This window comes from Manis javanica, chromosome 5 (genome assembly GCF_040802235.1).
Source record: "Manis javanica isolate MJ-LG chromosome 5, MJ_LKY, whole genome shotgun sequence".
NCBI lineage: Eukaryota > Metazoa > Chordata > Mammalia > Pholidota > Manidae > Manis > Manis javanica.
The window spans coordinates 115,362,893-115,390,676 of record NC_133160.1 but is presented as its reverse complement, the minus strand read 5'-3'; the positions used below and the strand labels follow the sequence as shown (position 1 = coordinate 115,390,676).

Genomic DNA, 27,784 nt, shown 5'->3' with positions numbered 1-27,784 from the left:
TCCGTCTGCCTCAGAAAGAAAAGTATAAAATAAATCATCCATTTAAAAAATGTACTCATTGAACATTCCACCAAGTTGTACTTCACTAGTTGGTGATGCCTTGGTAGTAGTGCATTTGATATATCTGATAAATCTGTTGGCAACAAATTACAAAGCCTAGGATCAATGAAGTATGTGGACTTGGATGGGGATTAAGAGATCATTAGCTGGGTAAGACTAAAATTGACCTTTAGAGACTAGGTTTTCTGACTTCCAGATCAGCACAATCCCTACATTAAAATTTTTAAAATTTGATTTAAGAAGAAAATTATTTTAATGATATTTAAAAAACTCAGAATTCTCTCTACTACTTGAGCCAAACTTGGAGAGGGAACCATATATACAATTTAATGCAGAAACAAAAATAAAACAAAAACAACAGATTACAGATTTGGGGTAAAAAACGAGGAAGGAAATAATGTAGGTACTTTTCATATGTAAAGGTTATCATTACCTTTTCCAAGTCTAACTCCTCTAATAAAATGCTGGCATTTTTGTTTGCTTCAGCAGCCTGTCTATCTTTGGCTTGTACTATTGATTCCATACAAAGATGACACTTCTTCAGCATCTCCTAAAATGAAAAATTAAGATGTTTCCAGCCTCAAAAAACAATGCACATTTAGAGAGATTCCTGAAAACATGAACGTATTAATTAAGGTACCTGAATGAACATAAGCAATAAAGATCAATGGCAAGGCAAAATAGGGTGCAAATAAAAATCTAGTTTAAATAGTATGTTTTTAAAAATACACAAGCATAAGACTCTACTGTTTTCTTCACAATAATATCCACTGACTGGTACTTTGGCAAATAAAATTATTCATTCCTGTAATTTGAATAGAAGAAATCATACACAGCAAACAGTTGTGATAACACTTATGTTTGCTGGTTAATGAGCTAACTGCCCACAAAGAAAACATGTTTAAGACATTTTAAAATACTTAATTGTCAAGAATTATTCTCAAATATTTAAAGAATTATTGCTATAACTTCATGAGCAAGAACCATTCATGAAGAAATCATAGATACAGGTACCTATACACTTTTTATCTCAGTGATTTCATTCTCAGAACATACCTTTTAACAGGAAAGCGGTATTTCCCTATTAAGACAAAAGCCTCATTTTTAATCTTCTTCCCCCCCAAAAACCCTAGTGGTATCACTTTCAAGAAATAGTGGTATCTACTGTCATAGAGGAATTTAGAGGCAAGAAAGACCATAAATTAGCTATTAATAAAATCCATGGCAAAAAGCTGCTCATTGTCATGTAATAATTGTTGAGGAAATATAATATAAATTCTTAGGTTTGTTGACCTCTTTGGATTTTCAGAGGCATGTCTTAGGATATTATTAAACTATTAGTATAAACTCCAAATCAAAATGCCACCAGGGACGATCTCAATTAGATCTCTAATAGAATTTATTTTATCCTCCCTACTTTCCTTGCAAAAATCCTAGCCAATTCATTCTTAAGCTGACAGTTCAACTTTTTTTTATATAATCTTAACATTTTCTTGCCCATGATTAGAAGCACTGTGTTCATTTTTGTTTAGGTATGAAAAAAAAATCTACTGGGCTTACCCCTCTCACAATAGGTATCAACCTGAATAAACATATATATAGATTATAGCCCTAATGAATTACAGTATCTGCTTCAGATTGTTTAGTATTTATGTAAAACTAAATTAGCTCTGGCAAAATTTAAAAAGTAGTTCTACAACAGAAAATGTTTTCTTGCTTCATTGGTAAGTAAATAATCTGAAGAACCTCTTAAATAGTATACTTCATTCCCAAATACTAGATAAATGAAAATTGCCATACACCATGTGGGATATATATATAAAACCAAATGGGATCCCTAGCTCATATAGTGAGATGAATTTGATCAATAATATTACCTTATCAGTGATGGTTGCTATGTATCTCATACATTCAGAATCTGATGGAAACTGATTGACTTCTTTGACTAAGTAGCGCACCACCTTCACATGACCCTAAAAAATAGATATCGATGTCAGGTTGAAAAAAGGCTCTAACAGGATTCAGTAAATCTACAGTCTATCTTAACTAAATTCATGACACTGATGTCAAAGGAATCTAAGACTTAATTGGGTACTATCTGCACTGTAAATGAAAAGGAGACAGGTGTTGGTTCTAAAAAGTGAATCTACATTGTTAATTTTCATCCCACCCTCCAAAAAAAGCCAGAATAATCTGAACTCAAATTTAAACCATTATGAATTTACAAAAAAAAAAAAAAAATCAGCATGAAGAAATTGGGGGTATATCTGAAATTAATAAAAAATACTCATCTTTCTTTTCCTAGCTAATTCACTAGATGTGAGCATCCTGTTTTGGTTCTGAGCATTAAAAGAGTAGAAATAATAATTTTGTTCTTTATTGTATATAAAAATTGAATGCATAGCACTGTATTAGGTAGTATGAGAGAAATAAAATATACTTCCCTAAAGCATTACCTATGAATATACTACTCACTCTAACAGTTCATTAAGTTTAGTTCAAAATCTTTACACCAACTTTTAAGAGGCTCTCCATTTTGTGCAGTCCACACTATTGTGCTCTGATGCAACACCTGGCTAATTATAGCCAGGCTGGATAAACAGCTGTTTAATATATTTCCTCTATTCCTTTTCATCTGTATCTTTTAAAAACTATCCCTATTTTTTAATGAATTGTTCAAATGCCATTTGCATCATTCTTAATGTCTCAACACCACTACTACAGTATTTAAACTATTTATATGGGACAACTCGGAATTACATGAATGTGTGGACCTTATTTCCCTTATTAAATTACACCTTTAAAAAAAAGTGACTGCTAAACTGTACAATGTGATATCCCAACTATTATAATTGCACGTGCTAGGTACTAAAAAAATAGATAATGGAATACATACAAAAGAGTATAAAAGATAAGTATTGTTCTTACGGAGCTAAGTTTATTTGGAAAGATTGGATTTATGCACATTAAACATTAGACTAGTAAAAATATATATACAAATAAATAGATAATCAAGACAGTAACAGAGGTAGAGCTTCTACTACCTTTAGGACTTTAGATATTTCAATGTAAGCCCAAAAATGATGGAAAGAGGTTTTGTATCAGAGTAGATTCAAAGTATACCCAAAGAATGAGTAACTCTGGAAAAATAAGCAAGGACACTGGCATTCCTGAGATGAGAACAAAGGTGACATGAGACACAGTGACAAAGAAAAGACCAAGCTAGAAGACTCTCCACATTAGGGACTCATAATAGGCAATGAGCTCTAAGAGCACTAATTTGTTGTGGCTTTGAATAACAAACTTAAGATTGGATTTCAAAGGATACAGAGACTGGGAGACAGGAAAAGATTTTTGAAGAGGATACTGACACAGAGGGTGATTAGGAATATTAACTTGATAATGATATGCTAGCTTGCTTGGAGAAGAGGAAGGTAGACACTGAGAAAGTAACTGATTGGTGAAGAAAAAAAATAGTCTGTGGCTAGGTGGTCTAGAACACCCATGGAAGAGGTGGTATAAAAAACAGGATTCACAGAGAATAGTAAGAGAAAAAGGAAAAGAGGATATTGTTCCAATTTACGTATTAACATTTTTCAATACAACAAAACAGTTTGGAATCTGCAAGGGATTTTATCTACATTTCTCAGTATGACACAAAACTCAAATAGTAATCTGGTTTTCCCAATAAGAAATTAAAACTGCATTTAAGAGATCAAACCCTTAAGTCAAATTACTTATACACAGCTCTCTGCTATGTACTACAGAAAGAGAAAGTTTTCTCTCACTTTCACAAACTTTATTTCTAGTTCTGAATATAGTACAATTGATTGTTAGTAGTTTCAAATACTGACAGTTGGGTTTTCATTATTTCATTAATTCTTTTCCTAATAAAAACCAATGTTTAAAAATAAAATCAATTTTAAGTTGAATTTTTCTCTGCTGTGCTACTATAAGAAAACACTCATAAACAAGTAATTAGTTACTCTTAGATTTACATTTTGTGAGAGACTAAGACTGCTTCTAGATTTTGAAAATATTACTTAGAATAACTTTTTAAAGTTTCCTTAGCTTGCATGTCCAATCTGGGTAATATAATGGCTCTCTGGGATATCTGTATCTACCTTTCAACGTCACCCTGAGAATGATTACTTGCTCATTATTTTAGTTTTCATCACTGCTGTAAAATCCTAAAATGAGTCTTTAGTGGTCACTCAACTATGCACTTCCTAACCTAGGTTAAACATATCCAAATAAGTGAGGATGAAAGACTCACCTTTCTAAAAGCTGCCATAAGTGGAGTTATCTTGCGGTTATCTGCTGCATCCACATCTGCACCCGCTTGTACCAGCAACTGAACCACATCGAGGTGCCCACCATTTGCTGCGAGCCACAATGGAGTGTTCCCCTTCTTGTTACGTACATCAATGTGAGCTCCTCTAAATAAACAACATACATGACAAAAATTAACTATTAACTGTGAAAATATTCTGTAAAAGACAGGCATTGTTTATAATATTCAAGGACTAAAATACATTTTTCTCTCAATTACATTACAAAAATTTTCCACTCAAGCCATTGGGTTAAAAAACAGTATCAATAAGTGCTTTTATTTAAAAAATAATGACTCTGCATAGTTCTGAGTTTCAAAACTTGAAACTGAAAAATTCTGAAAAATGTGACTTTATTTTGTGGAAAATAAAAGTACATCTGTTATGTTAATATCATAATCAACAGAACAACAGTAGCCAAGAGACACAAATAGTATCCTATGAGGCAACTGCCTATTTCAGATTATTTATACTTATGCATCTACTGTGTGGCTTCAGAGAAGAATGAGTCTAAAATCAACATGCAGGTTTAGCACTCAGTGGGCACCATGGTAGTTAGGACTCATGGTGACTAAGAGTGGCTGATGGTAGCTACTACTAAACATTACTGCTTAATATACCCTAAAAAGGTCTTTAAGACTGTTAAAATAGGAAATTCAGTTAGCAGCCAAGTATCTTTGGAAGACTGTCAGACAACTTCTAAGTGACTGAAAGCAGAAACTATCATGGATCCTGTCTGATAAAGAACAAGAAAATAAAATATGAAGGCTAAGATTAACAGACTTTCAAGACTTGGAGTAATATTCTTTGTAAAAGTCAAACTGCATGGGAGCTATGAATATGGATGACAATAGTTGGATATTACAAAGCTCAGCTTATTCTAGTATTTTGAAAGCATATATGCACAAGAAAGGAAGAAAAATATTTCTGACAATGTAGCATAGCCCTGAATGGGTGGAAAATAACAGGGGTAGGTTTAAAAAATTTAAACATGCACTTGTAGGTTACACAAGTAATCTCATTTGATTTTTTAATAGTCCAATTTGCACAGAGAGAATAATTATCAATAGTAACACTGTGTTCATACATGTGGGATATGGTAACATCATACCTGCCAATGAGAAGCTCACAGAACTTATAGTGCCCTTTATCTGCTGCTATGGTTAAAGCTGTATCTCTCGAAGATGGCACTGGGGGAGCATTAACATCAGCACCTTTATCCAAAAGAACTCGGCCCACCTCAGCATACCCACCAGAGGCAGCTTCCATCAGTGGTGTGAGGCCAGTCTAGGTTTAGTGAAAAATAAAAAACAGCACATAAAAGACCAGAAGAGCTGAAATGTTTGAGAACAACAATCAGTAGGAGCAATATGGTATAGTTATTACAAAAATTCACAACTAACTTTCAGCACCGACACTACTGGCCTGAATTATAGTGTGATCTACTGAAGATGATTCTAAACTAGCTGCAGTTTGTTGGGAAAAAATTTGTGTAAGATGCAAGCACTTGGCATATAACTGGCACTTGATAAATGTTCCTTTTCTCTTTCATCACAGTACATATTTCCAGCTAGTAACCCTAATATCATTATTACCTTCAAAATGTTTTGTTGACGTATCTCCAAGAGTTAATATTTGATTCAATCATACTGAATGACTTCTGATTAAATATGTATCTAAGAGGTAAATGTTACCAGAAAATACTAAATTTATAATTAGCATATTGCTAATGTACACTTTAAATATCAAAGCAATAAATCCATGTGTAAATTTCAGACTTTTTCTTACCTTAGCTCTGTGCTCTACATTTGCTTTTCTATCAAGTAGAAGACTAACCACTTCAGTTCTTCCTTGGAAGCAGGCTAAGGTAAGGGCAGTGTTCCGATTGGTTTCTATTTGAGCATTTATGTCAGAGCCCATGTCTAACAGGAGCTTAACAGCAGCTGTGTGCCCATTCATAGCTGCTAACATTAGAGGAGAAATGCCCAATTTGCTACCAGTTCTGGGGATGGAGGTATGGGGAGAACAAAAGGAAAAATACATATTTTAAATGTCCAGAAAAATTACATGATAATATAGAATTATATTAAGATTTATGTAAGATGCTTTATTTTGCAAGATTATTTAAAGTAATCACTTTTTTAAGCCCTAGATAAGTCTGTAAGATACTATCAAGATACCACTACAAATTTTTTGCCACCCAATACTTTCTGCATCTCATTTAACATAATGACATAGGCTGAAATGTAATTATTAAAATTATTAAGTGACTAATAAGATAGATATTAAGATCCTATCCTAAAGTATGTAGTCACTTGCTTAATAAAAACTCATAATAAAAATGTGTTTACTTTTAGAACCATAAGAAATAGAGAAACATATATTTTCAAGTTCAGTGTCAACAGTTTGAATACTTAAATAAAATTAACCTTAAAAACCTCCAACAATTTGGATTGTAAATTTGTAATAAGGCATTTCCTAAATACGGCATTAAGAAAAATGAGTGTTGCACAAATATCTTTAACATTGCACTCTTAAGGGGCTTGTAGAGAGAATAAAACTTGCCTGGAATTAATCTCAGCTCCAGCATTTAGTAGTATTTTGATAATATTCACATAGCCACCAGAGGCAGCCAGGCTTAGAGGCGTGTAATCAGAAACATTCCTGTGCTCTTTATTTGCCCCTCGAGCTAACAATAGCTCCACCACCTGAGAAGAGAAAAGGAAAATATTTGTTTTATTCTTAAGGCAAGACCATTTGTAAGATGTCTATTTCTGATTTCTCTTTTTTTCTGGTTATTAAATAACAGAACAAGGGGGAAAGTCCTTCTTTCATGCTTTGCACAAAATCAGCCTCAAATAATACCAAGAGTTCTCAGAGCCAACCAAGAGATAGTTTCAATTAAAATCCACTTTGGCATCTATTGATATGGCACGGTATGTTCATGAAAGATTTGGATCTCCTGTGTTGTGCAATGCTATTTTGGAAATTAGTATTTCTGTGTTATTCCACCACACAGTAGTAAAATAGAGTAAGATTTTTTCATTTATCCATGTGAATGTCTTTAAAACATTTTTTAAAACTTACAATCAGTAATTAAATGTTAAAAAAATGGGAATAAAGCTAATGCTTATTTTTTCCCCAACATATAATTATGAAAATTTTCACACAGAAAAATTGAAAAAATTTACATATACTATCTAGAGCGTACTATTAATATTCTAACACACTCTATTACATCTATTTGTCAATCATTTTTTGATGCACTTCACTTGGTAAACTGTAGACATCTGCAGTTACCTTAAATACATCAGCATGTATTTAAGTAGACTATTACTTGTTTTCAGTATTTTTAGGTGAAATCTGTAATCTGCAATAAATGTTAAAACTTGAGTATACATTTGCTGACTACTGACAAATGCATAAATCTAATATAATGTAAATCTGTTGTTTACTCATGTCTCTTCCCAGCCAATCCCACCCACAGATTATTAGCTTCATCTATCTTAGATGTGCATATAAATTAATCACAGTGTTTCAGAGCCATTTGTGTGTATTGTATAGCATTCCATTATAGGATATGCTATAGTTTATCTTCCTACTGATGAATACCATTGCTTTGTTTCTAGTTTTTAGAAATTTTGAATATAGTTGCTATGACCATTCTTGTGGAAATGTATTTTCACTGCTCATGAGTACCACCTAGTAGAATTTTTGGGTGTATGTATAGTTTTATAAGCAATCACCAGACCTCTTCCTAAATTGGCTGTATTATTTTTACTCCTATCAGCAGTGAGTGAGTTCTGGTTGTTCTATATCCTTGGCAACATTTGGTATTGTCATTCTTTTAATTTTGGCCATTCTAGAGAGTATGTGATAGTACCCCACTGGGGTTTAATTTGAATTCCCTGATAGCTAAAAATTGTAAGTGACTATTGACTATTCATAAATCTTTTGTCCACTATGCCATTTAATGCACAAATCTTTGACTCAGGTACTAGTAATTTCTCCTTTTTATGAATGTGGTGTAAGAGTTAAGAACTTAAGGATTGCTCAGATCATAGCTCTTCCTTGGTTTTACTATTAATAACATATCCTAAAATACTAACTGGGAATTACCAAATAAATGGTAATGGATGGTGCTTTGTCTTACATATAAGTTAAAACTTTACTCATTTGAATAAAGCTGTGAACCATTTTAGATATAACTCTGTGTCCATCATTTTTTTAGTCATGTGACAAGGTAATAAAAACAAGACCAAAAAATTGGCATTAGGCTATTTTATTTTACAGAGTCTCTCAAGCAATAAAACAGAAATCCAAGGATAATTGATGTTCTATCTCTCAGAGAGAATGGTTTCCCAAAAAGTAACATTCAATATGAAAGAAATCAGAATGTGATTTTATAGTAAAAATAACTTTCCAATGCTTTACTAATCACTTCAAAAGTACTGAACTGTTCTAATGACACCAAATCAAAGCAAAAGACTATTATAACCAAAATTATTATTCTAAAAGTCTTGTATAACTTATACACTATTATATAACTTCTATAACTCACCTGGTTATATCCTAATAAGAATATATAAAGATTACATATGATCTAGGCTTTAACACTGCTTTGAAAAGAAGGAAATCAACTGATTTTGATTCAAAAATTTGTTATATGAAGCAAGTATTTCAAACTATACAATGATTGAAAATCTCACAAGTGAAAATTTTGTTGTCTCTTACGCAGAACATCTCTAGTAACAAGTGCACCTAACTATCCACACATACAATATCTACTCCAAGTATAAAGCAAAAAATTATCAATTTATAAATTTGCCACAGGAAAAACTGTACCAAAAAATAATTATACCTATATTATCAATAGATTCCAATTCTTTTTAATCCACAAAATAAAGGATCATAACCCCTATCGTTCTACACATGAACCATTTCATTAAATTTCCCATTCTTTTTATGCAGGAATTAGTCTCTTAAATTTTTATTTATTAGTTCATTAAAAACCGTAGTGGATTTACTGATTAGAGTTCAATACCTGATGGCAAAGGGGTGGGGAGGTCAGTTTAAGATATACATATAGGGAGGCAATAGTTCAACCAGTTCACTAATCAGAGTACTTTAGATATGATATTTCAGAAGGGATACTGACAGTGGGTAGAACAGTCAGGTTAAGGGTTTGGAAAAGGTATTCTCAAGGTAACAGTCAAAAGATCAGGACAAGTTTCACATACAGAATAAGTGGCTGCTGAATAGAGAGACAAATATATGAAGGTACAAGAGGGTATAAACCTCTTTCCATCGGTTCAAAGAACAGAATTAGGAGCAGTGGGGTAACTCAGAGAAGACACACTTCAGGCTGGATAAATAGGAGAACTTTATAATAATTAGGACGGTGAAGAAAAAAAAGATTTTTAAGATGGGTAGTAAACTTACCTGGATCACTTAGGAGGCTTCCTAAATCTAAGATTCAATGACTCCTTAATTGAGAACTTGTCAATCCATAGAGACAGCATGACTGGCTACTCAAAAGCCTATATCCATTGTATATAGGATTGGATTTTAAAAAATTAGGTTATCCAGCTGATTATTAAATTTCAGAAGAAGACACACAAAGGGGGGTGTATAAAACTATAATTTCTGGTCCTACACCTGATCACAGTAGCTGTTCTATCTTCCTTAAAAAACTAAATGTTCATATAATCTTATCTGAGAACCTTTTTTCCAGAGGTGAGGAATGGTGGGAAAAAATTATAAGACAAGAGTCCTCAGAACACTAGAAATCATATACTCTTAATTCCATGCTAATCTTACATGTAGAGAGAAACAGAGGCTCTCTAGAGCCTAAGCACCTTTCATGCTAGGTACTATGGGATAGGAAAAGATGGATAATAGGCCCTGCTTATCAGGAGCTTACTGATTTGATTTGGGATGTCTAAAGCATTTGCTTAGTATGAATGCAAGGCTATTTTATTTTACAAAGAGTCTCTCAAGCAATAAAGGATTCCTATGGAACCCAGAGAGCAGTTTCTATGGCAGGTACTACTTTCAGATAAAAGGAATAACAAAAATGATTTTTCTGGCAAGATTGCCTTATGCTAACATCAATACTTGTCCTTTTGCTAATAATAATTTCAGTTACCTCTGTGTCAAATCTAAATGTCAATCCGTCATTCCTATAAAATCAGATATGTTAAAGCATATTTGCTAAACAGATGGAAGAAAAAAATTACACTGGGAAAAGCATTACCTCCTGCCTTCCCCCAGAGCAAGCCAAAGATAAAGGTGTGTCCTTGGTTCTTTCTGACTGGGCTTCAATGTCTGCACCATTGTCTAACAGTATTTCTACGACACCAACATGACCAGCTGTAGCAGCCAAGATAAGTGGAGTAAAACCTGGAAAAAATAAAGAACTTCTCACTACATGCTAAACAAAGGAACACTACTGACTTCCATTATATCTAACCATCAAAACACGGCTGGAAGTCACATTCTACACAGAACATAAATATTCCAGGGGAAAAAAATTAACAGAAGTAGGCCCTACCTTTCTTGTCTCGGTGCTCAATACTAGCTCCTCTCTCTAGCAGTGTTTGTACCAGTTCCTCATGACCACCAGCACAGGCAAGTGTTAGAGCTGTGTCATGATTACTCTCAGTCTGTAAAAAATTAATTTGTTGGTTATTAATTTAAAAATGTTTACATCAATTACATGATATGTACATATATCAAATACACACAGACACATATGTCCCACTCAACTGTTTCAACCATTTGGATAATAAGTTGTTTTTCTCCATTAGTGGCCAACTTGTGATTTTTTTAAAGGCTATAAGTAATATTTGAACTTTATGGATAAGTCTTAAAGCAGGCATGAAGAAAAATAGTATGATTTTTCAACGATGTTACATACACTATGTGATTAAAAGAAATGCTGTGACTCACTTTCATTTCTAGCCATTAATGGAGTAGCATAGACAAGGTTTATCTTCCTATCTCAAATGACTAAAAAAAAGAAGGGATACTATATGAAATGATGGTGGTTAGAGAGTGCATAACAGTGATGTCTCAGGACAGAAATGAGTAACTCAACTCATTGCTAGAGTTTCCAGGCTGCAGTGAGGGGTGAGGCATCCAAACAGAGACTGGCAGTCTCCCTCAGTTGAGAAGACAAGATGGCTAGAATTCACGGGGCAGACTACTGGAGAAGAAAGCACTACATAAAGAGTACTCCAGAGATCTGCAGAGGGTTCCCATATGAATTCTGATTGCACATGTGTATGAGGAAAATTTTCCAGAGTCCAGAGAAAGACCATCAGAGGGATCAGATTGAACAACACCCAGAGATTACACAGGACCAGAAGTAGTTTGGTTCCCACCAGACAGAGTAAAAGGATCTCAAAATACACAGGATGGATTATCAAGCAAAATTTAGCAGTGGGACCAAATTTGCTATGCTGAAACCATCTAAAAAAACTGAAAAGCAAACCTTGAGATGAAAAAATTGGTTTCCAAATAACTTAACTTTATTAGAGAACCCCCAAAATACTTGAAGGAACAACAACAAAAATATATAATATACAGAGTATAAACAATTTATTTCTGACTTCTGCTAGTGACAGTAACCAATATTGGATTTATCAGTGGTCATACTCTATCATCGTTTAAATTCTTATTTAGTAAACTAAGTCCTCATACTTTTTAAGTACTCTAAACTTGTGCTGTCCAAAAAAGTTAACTACTAGCAACAAAGGGCTACCAGTACTTGAAATATGGCTACTGTGACTGAGAAACTAAATGTTAAATTTTACTTAATGTTAATTGAAATTAAAAAATTGATAATTAGGTATTGGGAAACTTTTCAGTATGTCTAGAGGATCTTGAGTAAAAGAACCTACTTTTCACCTGTACATTTAATCAAATCCAATTGCAAATCAAGCATTTCTAAGTTAGGTCCAAATTGAGATACATTCTAAATAGGGTGACAAACCATCCCAATTTGCCCATGACTGAAGGGGTTTCTAGTATCAGAGATTCTTGCTGCTAATATCAGAAAAGTCCCAGGAGAACTAGGCTGATAATGATAACTCTAACTTGCAAGTATAACATACACACTGACTTCTGAAGACTCGTATTACGAAATAAAAATGTAATGTATTAAATATCTTAGTAATTTTTCTGATTACATATTTAAACAATAATATGGATATATTAAGCTAAATAAAATATATTCTTAAAATTCATTATACCTATTCTTTTTGTTTTTAATGTAGCTTCTAGAAAATTTAAAATTACATCTGGGTATTACATTATTTTTCTATTGCAGGCCGTTCTAGGCTATCTTCCCTTATTTTTATATATGCACCTCTATTATGGCACTTATATCACCCATCTTCCTTATGCTAACATTAGGTATATGTCTATCACCCTCGGGTTGATAGATTCCTGGAAGGTAGTGAACATGTCTTATTCATGTTTGCACTGTCCACCTACGAGTGATGCTTTGCCTAGGAAACAATACATGACAGTTAAGTTGAATGTGTGATAACAGCAGTAAAGAGCCACAGATTCAAAGACTATTACTAATAAAACAAAGGACTATATATATGAAATATCTATTTATTTTGTTTTTATATATTTACATATTTATTATATTCATGTAATGAATAGCAAAAGGAAAGGCATATTCTCCTAGAAGGTTAATAACACTAAAAATCAAACTCCATTACAAAAAAAAATGAGTAACAAGAGACAAAATGTAAAATTGATAGAGTCAAGAAATAAGAAAAAGCCTACTAGTCAGTGATGTAGGAGACCGCAAAAACTGCTCTGCAGAAGAGGCTGGCAGAGAGCAGAGCTACTGACTGCAGAGATCAGGGATGGCCACAAGGGAGAGATGCACCAACTACAACAATGGAGAAGGACATGAATACTTAAATGAGTGACAGCTCTCATTATGCTGTATTATTTGATCTTCACTTCAGATTTGTAAGGAAGGAAAATTTACGTCTGATTTCAGAGAAAAGGAGACAACAGCTCAAAGGAATAACTTTCTGATGGTCACATAACTAATAACTAGTAAGAACTGGCTTAAAAAAAACCAAGATCTTGGATACAAAATCCTGTTTTCCCCATTACATCAAGATTATGTGCCTAAAGGCACAGCTGCCTGGGGTCAGTATAATGTTAAGTCTTAATGTGCTCTCTACCTCAGTGTTTAGACAATCAGTAGAAGAGTCAACTTTATGATGAAGTTTATGAGGTTTCTAAAAGTCTTCTGGGGTTTGAAGAGTAATTTAGGAAAGTAGTGCCTATATTAAATAGACAATGAACAGACAAAATTGGAAAAAGCATGGAAAATTTTAGTGGAATATTGCTTTTTTCCCCACATTATAAAACATCAATTCAACTGACATCTATTAAGCACCTTTTATATTCAAAGTACTATGCTAGATACTATTGTGTTCACAAAGATAAGTAAATACAGTCCCTGCTCACTTGGAGCTTACTGATTACTGTGTAGGGCGAATTTATGTTCAAAGTATGAGAAAAATAGAAACAATGTATTATGAGAGGTGAAGGTAAAAATATATGTCTGGGAAAGGAGAGCTGGTCAAATTTCTTGGGGATCTTAAGAGTGGGTAACTTCATTGTATTTGCATTAAGGATAAATGAAATTTTATGACAAGCTTTTTAAGATAATAATGGAAGAATTTAAAGATTCTGATGTAAGGCTTTCACCTCCCCAAATATACACCTACACAATCCCAAAATGGTAAGAAAGATTATCCTGATTTGCAATACATCAAGACACAAATTACTAGTAGAAGTTTTGGTTAAAATTAACAATGACTGATAAAGTACAGAAAATGAAAGATCTGTTGGACTTGATTGCTAATCAAGGAAATACTGGTAACAATAATACTGATGATCACTTTCTGGAAGGCAAAGTACCCCTACCGTCATGCTGTAGTATACTGGTTAATAAGTCACATTCTTTGCCAAATATCTAAGAGAAATTCGAAAAGGAGAATTATGTTCAGAGCTTTGTTAAGAGCTCATCCAGGTTTATGTTCTAAAGAAAATTTTCATTTTGTCAGTAAAACCATAAAATATACTATCCTGTACCGTAACAGATGTTGTTACAATGATTGTGGCTTACAAAAATTAAATAATGTAAATATTCTGTAAGATATCAACATGACTATTCAGTTTTGTAAGACTGAAGAACAAGAAGGAATCCTAAGACAGATGCAATATAAAAGGAAAAAGCAACTTTTATTGAGCTGGAATGCAAGTGAAAAAACATACCTGAACTGTCTGTAAAAAAGGAAATATATCTATTAATTACATCTGAAGTAGTTAAATTACTTTGAACACCATTAAGATTTAAAGTGTCAAACTATTTTTAGACCTCTGTATCCTTCATACTTCCACATATATCATTCTTTAGCCATGTTAGGGGTTATATATAAGATTAAAAAGGACAGCACTTGAGGGTAGTCAATAAAGGAGAATAATCAGTAAAATAGTACATAACCTATTTTAAAGCAATTCATATAAACAACTAGAATGCACATGCATTTTGAAGTAGAATGCTTTCATGGCAGCATATTACAACTCACTATTAACTCATTTTTCCTGGTCTCCTTCATTTCTTGTTAAAACATCATTGCGATTACAAAATTAAATAACTGTACTGTAAATCCAAAAGGAAGAAAAAAATATACAAATGATATTTATACCATTAAAGGTAAGACATAGTTTTATATACTTTACAATTTCAGTCTTGGTATATAAGTTAAATTCAATGTCTATCCTCTTTAAAAAGACAATAATGGGATATACATAATTATTAAAAATAGGAAAAAAGGCAAAATTGCATTAAGGAAGAATTTATTTTTCTCATTTTTGAGATGTAATAAAGTAAGTTATTCCAAGACCAAGGAAAGCCCTTAGAAGTTTGAGAATAAAAATGACAAGCAGATCAGAAATATAAGAAAAACAGGTGATAAGAAACAGGGAGGGAGACTGGACCACAAGTTTTTATAATCCATGAACAGAACAATTGGTTCTTTCTCACTTTTAGTGGATATTATAGTTAATAAAAATTTCACACAATAAAATAAGGAAGTATCTAATTAATTCAGTGCTATTCAACTCTAGCCTTCAATCAGAGTTCCTTTTCATATAAAACCAGTAGTTCTTAAAAATCTCTACATGATTCCAAATTTCTGGACCATCAGATAATATCTGTAATATCATCCAAGCAAAATAAAGATTATAGCAATACTATCCAAAGGAATAGAAAAACAGTCCCACATAATTCCTTAAATTATCATTTACTGATGTTTCCTAAAATAAATATTTCTAACAGTACAGTACATGATGTTAATCTTAGAAATTTTGAAAATATCCAGATAAACTTGATTCAGTACAACTGCTACATGACAGGTGGAGCGCATGTGGCACACACTTGCACACAAAAGGTGATTTCTAGTTATATCACATAAACCCTATAAAAAGGAACCTTATAAAGAATGCACTTACCTTCAACATTCTTCAAGGTCCAGAAATTAAACATATGATTCCTGCTAATTCTTGTTAAAAATATTAGTTTCTGACTATAATGATCAATTAAAGAAATTTAAAGTATGACCTTTTAAAGAATCATTAGCATTTTTAAAAGAAAACTTAATTTGATATACTGCCATTTAAAATATTAACATTTCTTCTTAATAAAATTTGATGTGAATATGTGGTATGGTTAAGGAAACATGATGAAAAGATGCAAAGATGAAAGACGAGATCCTTTGCTATCTAACTGGTGGACCCATTTTCTGTAATCTAATTTACCAGGCTAATATAATTCAAATTCAATGTTCACACTTAATACAAAAATTGAAAAACAGATAGTTTGGTACAGTGATAAAGAGCATAGATTCTGGAGCCAGAATGACAGAGTTGTTTGAAAGCTGGCTATACCATAAATTAGCTGTTGGACAAAATAGTTAATATCTCCACGTCTTTTCTCACTTGTAAAATAGGAATAATAAAGGTACCTACATTTCAGAGGGTCATTATTAAGATTAAGTTAAAGAAGTCACTACTTGTAAAGTGTTAAGAATGTACATGTTAAGTCTTGTTAAATAAAAAATATATACAATTATTAGAGAATCTTTCAAAAGACAGGAAGAATCTTGGCATTAATTTTCCATCATTTCACTTGTCTATCATGGCACAGTGCTGGCACACATAAACCAAAATATCCATTATGTAAAATTTTATTTTAGAATCTACAAAAATGTTCAGATGGAGTAAAAATGATCTATATTTTTTCCACTCTAAGTACCTGCTTGGTATCATAAAAACTAGTGATTTAAAAACTAACACCAAAAATTAAAGAAAAATGGTAACAATTATTTCTGAATATTTACTTTGTATTACGTTTTCCAAAGTAGGAACTTCCTAATGTCTAAGCAAGTATAGTAAATTCCATAAAAAGTACTGTAAGTAATGTTAGACCACTAACCCAATGGAAAAACTTTGATGTAGAGACCAGATAAAGAGATTTTTAAAGAGCCCAGTCAAATCTTCATGTCTACTACATTTAAAATTTAAGTAATTTTAAATTATAAAAGGACTTTTAAAGCATTTATATGTAACTTTTCAGAAATTATGTATAATAGAGTCAATGTAAATTAAGTGGTATAGTCAGATAAAATTTCAGCATCATTACAATTTAAAATTCAATAAATTCATTATCATACTTGGAGGAACTTCTTTCTGTGGCTGTTTTGTTTAAAATCATTTTTAAGAGAAATCTTTTTATATTTTGGTGAAGTTTTTATTTTTGTTTATGGATCAAAATTCTTGATCTCACAAAAACTAGTAACATACTTCTCATTAAAACATAGCCTCAAGATTGGAAGAAAATAATGCAAAATTCAATACCAAGTTCAATCCAGTTCTACAATGCTATCAATATTACATGTAAACACTGTTTTTCATCAAATTAATGCTTATTTTTTTTTTCCAAAAAGGCTGTTTAGTTTGATACTTACGGGTGCCTTTGAAGTCAAATCGAACTAAGTTTTATTCCCAGACCCATACTTCTTAACTAAATGAAGTGATCATAAGCAAAATGCTTAGTCTATTTCTTAGCCTTGGTTTCTTCATTAGGGAAATGGGTGTTTAAGTGTAGCTACCCTGTATGTGTAGTCTGAAGATTAGATTAATTCCTTGAAAACAGTCTCTTAAAATTTTAAGTGCTCAAAAGAGAGTTTCCAATAAATATTTGAGAAGTAACAAGAACAAAAATGAAACTCCTTTTTTACAGTATTATCAAGAAACATTTTAATGAAAAGGAGGCTTCATTTTCAATAGGTTAGGAGCGCATGCCAATAATGATCCAACAACAGATACACAGCACTTCGTGAAATTCAAGTTATAAAGAACTGATAATTTACTAAACCGTTTTATAATGTTCATTGCCATACCCTCACCCTCATCTGTTCCCCCTTCCAAGTATTAATCAAAATACAAAACTAAATACACTGCAAACATTTTTCAATCCTGAAGGTGGCCGTGTATGTACCCTTACCTAGCTTAGAAGACTCAGGCCTCCTGGCGTTTCTTCAGGACAAATGCAAACTATCTTTTCCTCTCACTTTTCACTGAGATGTCATGGCAAGGTGATTTTTTAAAGAAAACTGTTATTATTGTTACTGCTTTTACTTAACAGTGTCACAGACACAGATGCAAAGATTCACAGTGTGTTTCAGGTAGTAATATCAGAATTTTCAGGTAGCACAAATCCAACTGAGTATATACCAAATATAAATGGAAGAATCTTTTCTTTGACATGAAATCCACTATGAATTTTAAAACATATCTTCTAATTTAAGATTAGAAGAAAATACACACTAATCAAATAAATTAATTTCTTTTCCTATCATCTTCTAAGTTTAAAATAAAAGATTTTTTGATTACCTGGGAAAACAGACCATCACATAATTATCAGTAATAATCTGTATTTACTATTTTTTCAATATATAGATTCTAATTACTTGTAACTGTGGCTTAGGTCTGTGCCTGGAGACAAAACAATTTAAGATGATTTAAATCACTGATTAATGTTTTTAATGGTAACATAATTCTAGTTAAAAACAATCATTACTGAATTTGGAGCTTACCTGTGCATCAATATCAATGGCAGGATATATAGGAAGCATGGCTGAAGGAGAGATGATAGGACTTGGAGTTGGAGTCTGAGGTTGGGAAATGGAAGCAGCAATACTGTGGGTAGGAGTGTTTGACATTGCAGACGCTCTTCCACTGACTGCTGTTGAACAAAATAACTGCACTTAATAAGGATGAAACACATGTTAAGTAACAGTAAGAAGTAATTATTAGAAAATATTTAAATGCGTACAGGTAGACTGATAAAGCACCAAAAACCCACTTTACTAGTAATTTCTGAATTTGGACAACAATCTAAAATTACAACGATACTGAGAGTAACTCATATTCTAAATAATAACCCATCTAAAACCAAATTCTCCTTTATGTAATAAAACCTCAATTCAAAAGTCCTCAAAACAAAAATATGTTTATGAATTAAAATTAAATAGAAATACAAATGTAGCTGTCCATTATATCTTCTTAATCAGGAAAGGAATAAAAAGGTAAAACAGTCAAGTGCAGGAGAAAAATGTGATTTTTTAACCTGCCTATTTCACACCATAAATTCTAGAGCTAATTACAGTAATATCACTGTTTGGGGAGAACCTTGCTATCCAGTCTTCTAAAATGTCTCCTAATATTTTACTAATTGTAGACAGGGGGATAATAATCTGAGTTGCAGCCCTCAGTATGCAGCATAAATATAAAAATTTGATCCTCATACAGAAATACAGTTTCTCACATGTAGAATTATTCTGAGGGGGGTTAAATGCCCACCAATCAATCCAGCAACCACACTGAGTTATGAGGACAAAATAAAAAGATTAGGGTAGGAATACATATATGCAGACAATCACCCTTCTAATATAGAATATTGTTAGGTCTCTTAAATATCATTTTACCATGATATTATTTTCACCAAAATATGCAAATTGAGAACAGGCTAATTATATTAATACTTGAGGTGGGAGAACTTCAAAGGTGACGGCAGTTGAGGGTACTTTATTCCCTCATCAACTCACTTCTGGAGTTGAGATGTGAACATCAATCCTTTTTTCTCCTTTTAAAAATGCTATAGCACTAAAGTCTGGGCGTTAATCTTTGAGAGGTCAACAGTAGTGTGGATACATGTTACCAACGTAGTTAATCAACTACATCAGACAGAAAACAATCGTGATTCACTACTAGATGTGACACCAGGCAAAAGAGGTTATGATCCTGACAAGAACAAACCTGTAATGACCTTATTGTAAGAATTATAAATATGACTGTCAATTAAAAAATCTATTTTACATGAAATCCTTAGTTCAGGCACAAACATACACTATACATTATAGCAACACACATTCTATAATTATACATTTTTAAGTCCACTTAAAGCCAAAGGAAAACAAAGGAGGAAACAAAACAAAACAAAACACTGAATCTTTAGGGATCCACATCAGTAGAAAAAGGCATTTTCTAATAAGTTCATCATGTGATGACCTTGTTATTGTTACTCCATATTGAGTTTCTATGTCAAGAAAAAGATCAAGATAATTTAAATGTACATATTATAGATATAAACTTCAAAACCATATAAAATCATGGCTCTTAAAATATAGTCACTATTCTCCTTTGATAGGATTTTCACAAATGAAAATGCTAAATACAAAATTGAGCTTAAACAGAATTAACACCAATCTATCTAAAGCACTGACTTTCATTTCATGATGCTAAAGAAAAGTATCTATGCTTTACTGTTGAATGACTAAATTATTATTTACATTTCAGTAGGAAAAAGTTCTTTTAAAGAACATACCAAAATTAATTTTCTTATTTTTGGTCAAATTGGTTGTTCTTATCACCTCATCTAAAAAGAAACAGGAAAAATCAATTCACTGACTTCCTTTGGGGTACCTATGAAATTGGTGTATTAAAACTAAATAATTGCCTATATCACTCATCCATTCTCTACAGTTAAAAGTAATAACTGTAAATATGTAGGTACCTGACGGAACTCTGTTACACATCTTTACATGTGGGACTTCATTTTAGGGTTAGATTTTAGAGAGGGAGAACCAGATGCTTAGAAAAATTTTAACATCAGGTGGAAAAAGGGAACCTGGGGAGCATAGCAAAAGCAAGGTGTTAATACTTTTAAAGATGGAATTGATTTTGCTTTGTCAAATATGGAGAACATCAAAGACACAAGATTCGGCCAGCCGAAGTGTTAGAGAAAAAGATACTGAACCTTACAAGAGCAGTCTAATAAATGGGGACTAAAGAATAAAGAACAGAAATTATGCTAACGGAGGGAAGACGAGTGAGACGAATGATGTTGTAAAATATTATAAAACCCAAAGAAAGAAATGAGAATAATCATTAGTCTACTGAAAAAGCAAGTGCTACAATTAAAGAAGTTTAAAGAAAGGCTGTGGAAGTGACTATGTGAGTGTTTATGTCTGTGTATATGTATGACGACAAGAGATGGAGACCAGGTTGGGAGGCTGGATGTTTTTAGTCCTGCTCTTCCTTCTGGGCATCTCTCCTCATATAGAAATAAGCATAATAAAAAGTAAGGTACTTTTATTATATGTCAAGTATTTGTCACATTTCCACATTCCTTGAAAAGTTATGTAGTTAAAAAAAAAATTTTTATATGAAAACATCTGGAATACACAGGCATAACTTAATTGTTTTTGTTTGGTAAACAAATAAAGAAATAACTACTTTACAACCTCTGATAATTCTGATCAGCATAAAAACTGTACAACTGGCAAATCATTGTTAATAACTATGCCTGAGAACATCAGGTAAATTTTGACACCATATCCAAAATTTTAAAAATATTCATTGGCATGGAATAAATTATTCATTTAGTTGGGTAAATAACACTTAACTCTACACATTCTTTGGTAGTTCAATTGACATAATAGAAAAGCATCATTATAATCCAGATCAGTGGCCACTGAGGTAATATCATTTGGTATTTTGGGCGACTGTGCTCCAATTTTCCTATCATATGTTTTAAATCATACTCCTAGTTATTATAACCAGCTAATGGTGATTAGTAGTAATTTTCAAATATATAGAAAATTTTTATACTTATCAATACAAGAATCTTTACAGTGCTTACTAACGATGAACAGCATTCTTTCCAATGAAATTACTGCACCCTCTATGATTAGCAGAGACTTCCATTTCATGTATTATTAAAAGAGATGATACTAAAAGAAGACTGGGAAACTTTAGGGCAGTTTATAAGTAAACATTCTGTCTCATTAGCTGGTCTCTTAGTTTCTGAATGTTAGCTAAATATCGACATAACGCAATTTAGTTTTCTTTCATTATTTTAAAAGGTGATAAATTATGCATGAATCTCATAATATGTAATGCTACTAAGCAGTTTCCAAATTAGAAAATTCAATTATCTTTCAAGTATAGATCAAAGAATAAAAAAGAGGGGAGAGAACAGATAAAAATTACCAAAATTCAAATATTTACTTTGTTTTTCCTTTTTCCTTCCTTTACAAATTTTTTTTCTGTGAAGAAAATCATCCTTCTCATTATAGCATTCTTATGACTTAGAATCCTATAAAATCTCATTCTACTTCTTTGTTACAGAACTCACAGGAAATAAGTACCAAAATCTAGTACCATTAAAACAACTTTCTAAAATATTTCTTCTTGCCAATGGAACTATTTGTAATGGAATAAAATTCTTCTGGCTACACATTTAAGGATATATCATTTATGATACTGTCAGGGGACCAACACCTTCCCATAATACAATTAGAAAGATACTACACAATAACATTCATAGGCGCTAAAATCACTGACATACAGTATAATCAAACCCTATTTGATCTGGTACTTTATTATAGTTTTAAAAGTTTTTTTAAAAATACCCATCAGGTTTGAAGTCTGATCCATTAGGATAGCAACTATTTGTTCAGAAATAAGCTTCCTGATGTGTCCTACTAATTTTGTATTTCAACTTCTATCAATTTCCCAGTTTATTGGTGTGAATACAGAAGCAAAAAAGCCAGAATTCAACCCTAGTAGTCTGAACTTAAAGAGAAAAAAACAGAAATAAAAACAAAAATCAAACATCAATCCCACTACTGAGAAACCTAGATTCCCAGCTTACCCACCTAAGCCAGAAAGTTTGTCACTTGTATTGAGTGAGCTAATCTTTAATTTGACCTGTATCCATCTGAGAACTTCTGAGACTGAACTAATATTTCTAAAGATATACATGGGTCAAGAGTCCAAAAACAGTTCTCAAGTCGGGTAATGGCAAAAATTCTGGCACACTCTTACTCGCCTAAAGCAAATCATATTTGATACCTGCTCATAACAATATAAACCCACCTGCCATGATGTCATCCAGCGTGTCATTGAGGGTCTGAGCAGGGCTGGCTACCATTAACCCTTGTTGTGTTTCTGTCAGAATTCCTTGCCCCAGCCCTGCCAACTGTGCTTGGCCCAGTACTGGCTGTCCAACTATCACTCCTTGCAGTTCTGTAAGATTTGCGATGGACCCTGGAGGCAAGGGACCTGCCGCCAGAGGCAAAGCTTGAGGCATGGCCAGAGGCTGGATTGGTGCAAAACCCATCTGAGCAGCAGTCTGCTGGGGTTCATCTTTAAGCAAAACAGGATCCACTTGCTGTAACCGTGCATAGTCTCCCTCGGAAAGCTGTTCTCCAACCCCAACAGGAGTCAGTAGTCCCAGATGCTGGCAAGACTGCTGTTGCTGCTGAAGCTGAATTCTTTGAGCTTTAACCTCTAGATACTGCTTTTTTAGCTGCTGCTGAGTTTTCAGTTGTAACTCTCGTTCTACTTTCTGTAGTTCCTCCAAAATCTTTTGTTTCTTCTGAATTTGTTCCTCCCTTGTTTTGTTCAGCTCCTCAATCTTCTCCTTGGTAAGTTGGTCAGCATGAGCCAGTTCCAAGGACTGCAGCTGTGCATTCTTTTCTATGGCTTCTTTTATCCTCTGTTCCAGTTCTGTTAACTTTCCCTGAGCCTCTTCTACAATGCTCTCTGGAGACTGATTGGTGATGTAACCCTGTACATCCTGGCTGTTTGCTGGCAAATGGCTGCTGGACTTTTGTTTAGAAGCAGCTGTGTGAAAAAGAAACCCCCTCAGAAGTGCACATGAATGGCATCCTCATTACAGAGTTACTGTTGGGAGGTTTAGTGCCAACAGTTATGCACCAAGTTACCATATCCATAGGTGAAAATGCACTGTTAAGGAGTTAAAAACAAATTCACCTTCTTTATCATAAATATAAAATGTATGTATTTTATGTGCATAGAGTAATCTTGGGGAAATTAATTTCAGAATTTCTAAAATATCACATGGCTAAAATTAGACAATAGAGGGATGCAGGTTTGTGATATCTAAGTGGTACAATTAAAGTAAAATCTAAGGGTATGTGCAGATATTCACCTGTCATAAAGATGTAAAAACTTGTAAGAATAGAAAAATAATGCTAAGTTATTAAGATGTAGGGAAAAGTTAGACCTCTAAGTCAAGATTTTTCCTTATTTAATAGTCTGTGCCTTTTAAACACACACACATACACACAAAGAGGACCCAAATCACTGAGAAGTACCAAGAAACTAAAACCCAACTACAACACATCTTTGTTGGGGCCTACCATCTTGAAGAGTGATAAAGGCAAGATATAAATTCACATATTCACACAGCTACCTGGCCAGTAGAGAATGGGAATTCAGTTTCCCTGGAAGAAAAGATGCTGGACTATGTCATCCACTGTATCTTCTGACAGCCAGGTGACTAAACCGATCTGGCTAGAAGTATAGCAATCTGTTGTTTGCTATACCAATTCAAAAAGGTGCCAAGGCTCTAGACTGGTAGTAGTGATTGAAAAAGAGCTTGTGGAAATAATTAGTATTCTTGTTGGTAAAATAATATAGGTTGCCAAAACCAAAAAATTAAAACCACACTGGTCCTTCAAGTCAAACTCTTTAAAAAGAAAAAAACTGATTCAAACTGGCAGCTGTAATGTTTTGGGACATAACTTATGAACATGCATGGTATAATATCTACAAGTCAAATATGGCTCTTAGAATTCTAGAGAAACAAGCAAGCATATCTGAAGTAACTTTGAATTATTGGCTCAAAAATTATTCCAGATATAAAATCTATGTAAAACAGGTTATTCTAAAACAAAATTTAGTTCTGATCTAACTTGATTTTATGCCTTGAATCACTACAACTTTAAGTAATTTACAAATGTCATCCAACTACACCCAGCCTAACATTTTAACATGAATAGAAATGACTATTTATAAGAAATCATGGATAATCAGAACTGCATCAAAGATGAGCATCTGAATTTCTCCTGCTAATACTTTTGATTCTACCACAAATTAGTGCTATTGACTATTTTCTCTCTCAATAACATTTTCATTGTTAAAAAATTCTTTAATTATGCCAACTCAGTAAAAAAAATTTTTTTATGGAAAAATAATTTGAAATGGCTAATTTTTTTTGGTAATCTTACCATTTTTTACCAAGACAACATGTAGAAACAGGCTTTGGAAGAGTAACTGACCTTTATTCCTGATGGGAAGAGTAGTGGCAACGTTGGCAGGCGGTTTGTCAGGCTCCTGAGGTGGAACAACCATGGGCAGTGCTTGAACTGGTACACGAGGAGCCTAAAACAGAGGCAATTAATTTTATTTCTGCTTTTCTGACACACTCCATTAAAAATGTTTTAAATGAATAAATTACAAAACTTTTTCAAAATATCTTTAATATGGCATCAATCTTAGACAAGGACTTAAAAAATGTTAGTAATCAATTTCCATGACAATTTTTCACTGGACTCTGAATTCAAGTTATTCTGGTAATAAAAGAGAAAGCAAAATCATATCAATCTAGAATTTAAATGTTATACCAGATGTTCATTAACCATATCAAGTACATATATACCAAGAGAACTACATATTATGACAAAAATAATCAATCTAGTTTGAACTGGAACTATGAGCAAAAGGGGAATAAGAAGATATAGAAATTACCTTAATTTTGAATCTTACCCTATTTAAATCATGGGATGGTGGGGTTAACTGAGTGACATCTGGTGGAGGGGCTGAAAGCAAATTATTAGGGTAGTCCAAAAGATAGCAAACAACACTTGTATGGCCACCTTTTGCTGCTTCTATTAACATAGTTGAGCCATCCTATAAGAGTGGATAAGGAAGGGGAAGAAATTTTAAAAATAAGTTAATTTACAGAACCATTATAGAAGATAAAGCCAAAGGTCCCAGACACATTAAAATCTTAGGTTTAGTAAAGAACACTTTCCTCTAGTCTAATAAAACAGATGAAGATGAATACACTTAGAATGCCATTATAAATGGAACTTGTAATTGGTAATTCGTAATATTCAAGAAAGAAGAATTATTTCACAATGTTACCTGAAACACTGGAATTACCTACTTTTAAACGATGAGTAGGATCTGCCCCATGAGCCAAAAGTAGCTCCACCACTGCCAGATGACCTCCTGCACAAGCCAGGGACAGTACAGTATGGTCATTATTAGCTGTGGTTCTATTCACATTTGCTCCTGAAACAGACAAGACATGGAAAATATGTGCTGTTTCTTAAATTGTGGTAAATCATAAAGGAGAGAATAGTATAATGAAGCCCCACATACCCCTTACCCAGCTTCAATGATTATACAACACATGGCCAAACTTGTTTCACATATACCCACATCGTCTTCCCTCTTCCATCCTGGATTTTTCTAAAGCAAATCTCAAACATGATCTAATTTTGTCCATAAATATTTCAGTGTGTACTAATGAAAGATAGGCAATATTACTTATTATATACTCTTAATGTCCTAATGTAATCAGTTTTTAAAATGTAAAATAGGAAAAATTTACTGACATTTTGAATTCTTCAGTAGTAAACATGACTAAAAGCCAATAAAAATAAACCACATTGCTCTCTATGGGCTAAACATGTATAGAATTAACATGTAATAGAAAGAAATAGTAGTATCCTCTTTCTTCACTGGGAAATATCTGAGCATGAGTATTTCCCCCTCAGTATGAATTCAATACTGATTTGGAACATTGTGCTAGACAATAAGGGAAATGGAAATAAAATAGCCAGAAGAAACTAGAGTAAGATTCATTAAAATTAACCAAAGAAGAGGAGATACTGATTATGTAAATAATTTCATTCTTTGAGAATACTATAGTATAAACATACATCATAAGTGTTTGAACTGCCTATGCCTAAAATAATTTGATTGGTAAGTTATTTCTGATTTATTTTCTTTCTTTACCTATAAACAATTACAAACTTGAGATCTCCTTAGAATTTTTGGTAAGAAGGAAATGACACACATTACCTTTTAAATTGTATATGGTCTATGTAGTCCTTAATTTTATTTTGCTTTACTTTTATTGAAGTATAGTTGACACAATATTACATTATTTAAGGTGTACAACATAGTGATTTGGCAATTATATACATTACTAAATGCTCACCACAATAAGTGTAGTTGCCATCTGTCATCCTACAAAGATATAATATTACTAACTATATATGTTATGCTGACCCCATGATTAGTTTATTTTATAATCGAAAGTTTGTACCTCTTCCAATACAAATTGAAGTTTGTATCTCCTTCACCTATTTCTCCCACTTTCCACCCTTCCTCCCCTATGGCAACCAATAGTCTTTCCTCTGTGTTTATGAATCTATTTCTGTTTTATTGATTTGTTTTGTTCCTTAGATTCCACATGCAAGTGAAATCATACTTATCTTTCTCTGCCTGACTTATTTCACTTAGCATAATACCCTCTAGGGCCATCCACATTGTTGCAAATGGCAAGGTTTCATTATTATTATTATTTTTATTAAGGCATTATTGATATACACTCTTATGAAGGTTTCACATGAAAAACAATGTGGTTACTACATTCGTCCATATTATCAGGTTCCCCCATATCCCACTTAAGTCATTGTCCACCAGTGTAGTAAGATGCCAGAATCACCACTTGTCTTCTCTGTGCTACACTGTTTTCCTCATGACCCCACCCCACAAAGTTTCATTATTTTTATGGCTAAGTAATATTCCATTGTATACATGTACCACATCTCTGTCTGTCAATGGACACTTGCTTCGTATTTTGGCTATTGTAAATAACACTGAATGAACACAGGAGTGCA

The 27,784-nt window shown here is 32.9% G+C and overlaps 1 protein-coding gene across 6 annotated transcripts in view; it reads right to left on the bottom strand.

Annotated features, from left to right (window-relative positions):
• ANKRD17 (ankyrin repeat domain 17) overlaps positions 1-27,784 on the bottom strand; it is a 166,506-nt gene that overhangs the window by 34,504 nt on the left and 104,218 nt on the right. For 3 of the 6 annotated variants that reach the window (XM_037003206.2, XM_017680368.3, XM_017680370.3), the window contains exons 12-24: positions 26,038-26,165; positions 25,635-25,778; positions 25,148-25,250; positions 22,938-23,687; positions 18,593-18,741; positions 10,945-11,056; positions 10,648-10,793; positions 6,957-7,099; positions 6,180-6,393; positions 5,503-5,678; positions 4,337-4,499; positions 1,938-2,033; positions 494-610 (exon numbers count right to left, since the gene is read on the bottom strand). In XM_037003206.2, coding sequence (XP_036859101.1) covers positions 494-610; positions 1,938-2,033; positions 4,337-4,499; positions 5,503-5,678; positions 6,180-6,393; positions 6,957-7,099; positions 10,648-10,793; positions 10,945-11,056; positions 18,593-18,741; positions 22,938-23,687; positions 25,148-25,250; positions 25,635-25,778; positions 26,038-26,165 — 2,441 coding nt within the window. The remainder of the gene's footprint in view (positions 1-493; positions 611-1,937; positions 2,034-4,336; positions 4,500-5,502; positions 5,679-6,179; positions 6,394-6,956; positions 7,100-10,647; positions 10,794-10,944; positions 11,057-18,592; positions 18,742-22,937; positions 23,688-25,147; positions 25,251-25,634; positions 25,779-26,037; positions 26,166-27,784) is intronic. The other 3 variants (XM_017680369.3, XM_017680371.3, XM_073237477.1) reach the window with 3 other exon arrangements.